The sequence below is a fragment of the Nannospalax galili genome, unplaced genomic scaffold (assembly GCF_000622305.1).
Source record: "Nannospalax galili isolate Female #2095 unplaced genomic scaffold, S.galili_v1.0 scaffold751, whole genome shotgun sequence".
In the NCBI taxonomy this organism is placed as follows: Eukaryota; Metazoa; Chordata; class Mammalia; order Rodentia; family Spalacidae; genus Nannospalax; species Nannospalax galili.
The window spans coordinates 1,607,594-1,614,142 of NW_008331125.1; the positions used below are offsets into that span (position 1 = coordinate 1,607,594).

General features: G+C 46.5%; 1 protein-coding gene across 1 annotated transcript; it reads left to right on the top strand.

The window, feature by feature from the left end:
• The first annotated feature begins 447 nt into the window (after positions 1-447).
• Positions 448-4,700, top strand: Htr1a (5-hydroxytryptamine receptor 1A). The gene is made up of 2 exons (XM_008856278.2): positions 448-2,197; positions 2,272-4,700. Exon 1 carries the CDS (start codon positions 923-925, stop codon positions 2,189-2,191), a length of 1,269 nt encoding a protein of 422 aa, XP_008854500.1. The 5' UTR covers positions 448-922; the 3' UTR covers positions 2,192-2,197; positions 2,272-4,700.
• The last annotated feature ends 1,849 nt before the right edge of the window (positions 4,701-6,549 follow it).

Sequence of the window (6,549 nt, forward strand, 5' to 3'; positions counted from 1 at the left end):
CCAATACCACCCTGGGGTCCTAACTCTATTTAAGAATTTAGCAGAAATAAAAGGGAATAGGTAGTGGGATTTTTTTTTCCCTTTCTCTTTTTTTTTCCTCCCTTGAGTTTGGCTGGGTGGGAGGCGGAGTTTATCTGTTAAAACATTGGTCTGACCAGCTATCGGATCGGGTGTGTAAAGTGAGTTCTGAGTTTGTCCATAAAACCGGACTGGAATGTAAAGACGCCTGGCTAGAAGAAGAGGAGGGCGGGGACCCAGAGGAAGGAGACACTCGGGGTTGGGGAAGTGTTAGATGGGGGGGGGGTAGCGTAGGAGGAAGGGAGACTAGCTGTCTGAGCGACACACCGAGGAATAAAGAAAGAGAGGTGAGAAGGAAGAGGGAGACTAGTAGGGAAGGCTAGTGGAGGAAGCAGAGAAGGAGACTAAAGTAAAAGAGCTGAGACAGAAGGAGAAAGAGGGAGGGAGAGAGAGAAGGAACTAGGACAGGAGGGTCACAGAACGACCCTGGAGGATGGGGTTTCTGGAATCCAGATACTTCTGAGATTGGAGACTGTTTGCTAGTCGGGGAGAGTTGGGCTCCGGCAGCCAGCTGGGCAGCGACAAAGTGAAATGGACAGCTTGAGACAGATGTTCCAGTCTGTGTCCGGTCACCCTGAGATTCCGAAGCTGCTCTCAGGCCAACTACAGTTTCCTAGCTGGAGCCTTTAAGCTCCCAGGACCCGAGGGAGCCAAGGGAGTGCCTAGAAGCAGCTCCTCTGAGATGCCTTCGCCAAAGCTGTAAGAACTTCCTGTGAGTCCCTGCATCCCCTTTCTCTGAAACTCCACGGGAGAGGTAGAAGACCCCAGGGGGGAGGGGCGGGGGAGATCCTCTTGCAGCTCTTTCCCTCTCCCTTCCCCCACCGCACCGGGTGCGCAGGCAGGCATGGATATGTTTACCCTTGGCCAGGGCAACAACACCACATCATCCCAGGAGCCTTTCGGGACAGGCGGCAATGTTACTGGTATCTCCGACGTGACCTTCAGCTACCAAGTGATCACCTCTCTGCTGCTTGGCACTCTTATTTTCTGCGCGGTGCTTGGCAATGCCTGCGTCGTGGCTGCCATCGCCCTGGAGCGTTCCCTCCAGAATGTGGCAAACTATCTCATCGGTTCCTTGGCGGTCACCGACCTCATGGTGTCAGTGCTGGTGTTGCCTATGGCCGCTCTGTACCAGGTGCTCAACAAGTGGACTCTGGGCCAGGTTACCTGCGACTTGTTTATCGCTCTGGATGTGCTGTGCTGCACTTCGTCCATCCTGCACCTCTGTGCCATTGCGCTAGACAGGTACTGGGCGATCACCGACCCCATAGACTATGTGAACAAGAGGACGCCCAGGCGCGCCGCTGCGCTGATCTCGCTCACTTGGCTCATTGGCTTCCTCATCTCCATCCCGCCCATGCTGGGCTGGCGCACCCCGGAAGACCGCTCGAACCCCAATGCGTGCACCATCAGCAAGGACCATGGCTATACCATCTACTCCACTTTTGGAGCATTTTACATCCCGCTGCTGCTCATGCTGGTTCTCTACGGCCGCATCTTCAGAGCTGCGCGCTTTCGCATTCGCAAAACTGTCAAGAAGGTGGAGAAGAGGGGAGCTGACAGCCGCCTTGGAAACTCGTCGGCCCCACCCCCCAGGAAGAGCATAAACAGCCAGCTAGGTAGTGGAGACTGGAGGCGGGGCGTGGAGAGCAAGGCCGCCGGGGCTCCTTGTGTTAACGGCGCGGTGAGGCAGGGTGAGGACGGCGCCGCCCTGGAGGTGATTGAGGTACACCGAGTGGGCACCTCTAAAGAGCACCTGCCACTACCCAGCGAGTCGGGGCCTGTCCCCTATGCCCCAGCCTGTGCGGAGAGAAAAAATGAGCGCAACGCCGAGGCAAAGCGTAAGATGGCCCTGGCCAGGGAGAGGAAGACAGTGAAAACGCTGGGCATCATCATGGGCACCTTCATCCTCTGCTGGTTGCCCTTTTTCATCGTGGCTCTGGTCCTGCCCTTCTGTGAGAGCAGCTGCCACATGCCCACGCTACTGGGCGCCATAATCAACTGGCTGGGTTACTCCAACTCGTTGCTCAACCCAGTCATTTATGCTTACTTCAACAAGGATTTTCAAAACGCATTTAAGAAGATCATCAAGTGCAAGTTCTGCCGCCGATGATGATGACGACGACGACGAGGATGATGATGATGATGATGATGATGATGATGGAGGAACTGGCGAGTTGGGGGTACAGGACCTGACGACGACGACGAGGATGATGATGATGATGATGATGGAGGAACTGGCGAGTTGGGGGTACAGGACCTGCCCCATTCACTGTACACCCGGTACCCCTCTGGAAGCGACACCTAAGATAGCTTGCTTTTCCTCTGAAACAGCTTCTCTGTTCAAGGCTTTCAGATCTCGCCCCCTCTTTTCCGGTAGCCAGGGGAGGGCGCTTTTAGCAAAGCGACCCCAAAGAATCCTCCAGAGTCTGTAAGGAAGGGTATTGGCTCAGTCTTAACCCCAGTGTCAGTTTTGATAGCAGCAAGTACCTCCCCTCTCTTCCATCCGCCCAACAGTCTTTGGGATGGAAGTTTACGCCTCAGTAGTTGAAGGCAGAAAATCCAAACAGAAAGATAAACTGCACCCATACTCTCTGCGACTACTAGGACTGCCAGACCCGCCCACTTCTAGAACTTTGACTTTGAGGTTCAAGACTATGCTCTCTCGTCCTCCTTCTTGCCCTAGAAAAGTCTACTCTTCTTTTCCTTCTGATCTCTCTGCTGACTCGGGTTCCCATGCACTCATATCTCGCCTGGAAAAGCTGTAGGAGGTACTTTTCCAGAAGGTACCTAGGAAAGTCTCACTTTCCTGCACAGACTCTCAGACTCTCCTGTGCACAGCCCCCACTTACTGTGTTTTCTTGGATTCAAAAAGAAGTTGTGAGAAGGTATCTCTTAGAGTGGACTTGTGAATACAAGGTTGGGTCAGTGGGGAAAAGCCAGGAAGGCAGGCGGACCTGCTCCTGCTTCGGAATCAGAACTCGCCAAAGACACTGACAATTTGGTAAACAGACTTTCGTTTGTATAGGTTGCAGCCCTTTGCATAAGTTCTGGCGTGGCCACTTGTCTACTGCGGGAGGCGCCCGCCAGCCGCGGAGTGCACACTGGGGACACGAAGCGGGGGCGGAGCAATCTCGCGCCTCCTAGTCTTGGGGAGTCTGCTAGCGCACCACCAGGTTGCTGCATCCAGGTTACCAGGTCTACACCTAGGAAGCATTGAAGCGTCTCCGCCTGGGAAGCGCTGAAGCAAGGGCAGAAAGTTGAGTTTGCGGACCCTGGGAGGCATTCATTTCAGCCGAACTCTTGGAACCAGATACCCAGAAACCTCGGGGGGGGGGGGCGCTGGTGGTGGTGGTGGTGGTGAGACAAGGAGCAGAGGCCGAAAGGAAAAAGTCTCCCCAGTGCATCCAAATCAAGTGGGGGTTTCCTGTAGAACCTAAAGGGCAGTTTTACCTGTAGGATGCACTCTCTCAATCCACCCTCTGGCCCTTTTTTGATGAAGGAATAGCTTTGTTTAGCATGTCATAGCACTGCTTAGATTGGCTCTATGGATATCTTGGACGCACACAAAGTTAGTGGAACTCTGGGCTGTCCCTGGAAAGGGTTTGACCACCTTGACACTATCTAGCTTTTGGATCTCAGAGACAGAATTGGGACCTCAGAATCTTGTAAAAGATTAATTTGCTCCCTGGTAGTTCTGCTCCAGAGTTCTAAGGGAAACCATCTTTGTGTCCTTTGCAGTTGTACAATAGTCTCTTCCTCTTTGTTTTTGCTGCCCACAGAAAGGGAAGTGATTTTGGTGCTTCATTTGAATGTGAATTTCCAACTGTGTAAGAGGGTATCAAGAGTTTTTTGTTAGATCTGAGACTTGAATTTTCTGGTGAACGATGGTTTTATTTTTCAATAATTACACAAAGTCGTCTTGTGACCCCTGCCTTCAATGTTTGCATCTGCTGTTTTGAGAACTGTGTTGCATTTTTAAAGATTACAAAAGTTGCCAGTGAGATGTTTCCTTGTGTTTATAATAAGAAGGTGAAAGGACAGCTGTTATGTGAAGCCACTGTGTTGTTTGCCAAACTGAACAAAGCCTCCATTTGGTGTCTTTAAGCTGAGTATGTGTATCATATCCCATTTGAACAGGAAAAGTTTAGGAACATTTATTTACTTATTTATTTTTTAATTTTAAGCCTGTTGTTTGTGCATTTGAAAGAATGGTGAATGGTGGGGGGGGGGTTCTATGGAGAAGATACTGTGGACTTCCCCAATACAGTTAGTACTTAACCTATAAATTCAGTTCTTCCCCCCCTCACAATAACTAAATAGAACTATATAAGCAAACTTCTGTATATTTTACTCTTTTTAAAACAAATTCTTTATTTGCAATAAATCAATCCCCAAATTTTGAATTTCATATTGGAAACAGAGTTACATTTCCTTGTATTTATTTCACAGGATTGTATGATCTGGGGACATTTGTTACTGCTCTTTTGAGGAGACTTTAAAAAAGACCGGAAAAAGACATTCAACTGGAATATAATTGCCAAGCAATAGAGAAATTAGAGAAAAAAGTGCAAAAATAAAAGATGCACAGCTCTAAAGAACATTTGATTGTTTTATTTTAATATACTCATATTAAGGTAAAATATTTATGCATCAAAATTAGCCTTCAGTTTTCCTTGTGAAAATAAAGGACTTTAATAATGGCAATGCTATAATAAACTAATACTGGTAACCTATGCATTTTTATTTAATCAGAATCTTCATTTTTGTTAATCATTATAATGGAAAGACAGAAATGAAATACAGTTATTAGATGATCCTGCTATTCAGGTAAGAGCTTTAAAAAATTCTTTTGAGACACTGTTTTACTATGTAGCCCTGGCTGTCCTAGAACTTGCTATGTATCCCAGGCTGGCCTCAACCTCACAGAGATCTACCTGCCTCTGTCTCCCAAGTGCTGAGACTAAAGACATATGCCACCATGCTAAGTTCAGATAAGGAATTTGACACTTAGAGAAATATTTAAGTTTAACTCCAAAACGTTTGAGGTAAGTGATTTCTCTCTCCCTCTCCCCCTCCCTCCCTTCCTTTTTCCCCCTCATTTTAAAATTAAATTTTGGAAAGAATATTAGATCTCATGGGTTAAGCAAGAAACCACACTTTTTCTTCACTGGCATCTGCAATAAGCTTTTGGCATCTGCCTCAGCAGCATGGACAGGGTAAGGGGAATAAGAAGGAAGAAAGTCATTTTAAAACAGTGAGCAGAGCTGAGACCCTCCCTTCTCTGTCTCCTCTGTAACATTCAACTAGAAGGAAATGAACACTGGTTTCCAAGGAAGTTGCTCATTGTTTGGGATTGTTGCCTCAAAGAAGAGTGAAGGGGCATTTTCTTTTCTGCTAGGTCACATTTGATAGTGAGGTTCCAGATGTAAGACTTACCACTGTGTTAAAAGAATCCTTATGCTCTTTTCTCCCAACTGGAGTAATCAGGAACATTTCTTGTTTCTATTGTATCTGTTAATTCTACCATATTCTAGCCCCAGAATTATGACTAGAGTTAAACCATGGTTAACCTAAAGGGTAAAGAAAGATCAGAGCTATTACGGCCTCACCAGAAAACACTCAGAAGCTATGCATGGCCTGGATGTATGTACACACCCATCATCTTAATGATGTGAGTAAAATTGGAGGACTTGAGACATAAAAACTCTGTGGCATTTCTTTATTTTTTTTTAAATTTCATTTTTTAAAATTTTATTTTATTTTATTATTTTATTGTATTTTATATTTTATTTTATGTGTGTGAATGTTTTACCTATAGGAATGTAAGTGCACCCATGTGAAGGAATGTCCATGGAGACCAGAAGAGGGCATTGGATCCCCTGAAACTGGAGCTAAGGACAGTTGTTAGTCACAATGTAGGTCCTGGGAACTGAACCTGGGTTCTCTACAAGAGCAGCCAGTGCTCTAAATTGCTGAGTCATCTCTCCCCCCTCCCCACCAGTGAGTTTTTTGTTTTGTTTTGTTTTGAGACAGGATCCTTCTGTAACTCCAGCTGGCCTAGAACTTAGCAGTCTAGGCAGATCCACCTGCTTTTCCCTCCTGAGTGCTGGGATTAAAGGCACATGCCAACAAATGCTATGCACATGCACTGCCTTCACTTCTGCCAAAGAGACAAAAATGTTCTGTTTTCTGCAGACCATCCTTTCTACTGGACCTCTATTAATAGAATAACTCAGAGAGGGTATTGTTTTCAGTTACTTCTAGTGTGACTAACAAGAACCACCAATGCAGTAGCCACTGTTTGATAATGTGGGATTACAAAATAATTTAGCTTCTGTCACCCTGAGGGAATTTTCAGCCTATTTTTAGTATGTAAAAATGAGCTATTATGATTACATATCTACTCAGGAAAGATTTTTTTTTAAAGTATCCTATAAGCATGGTTAATCATAGTAGTTTGACTTTATA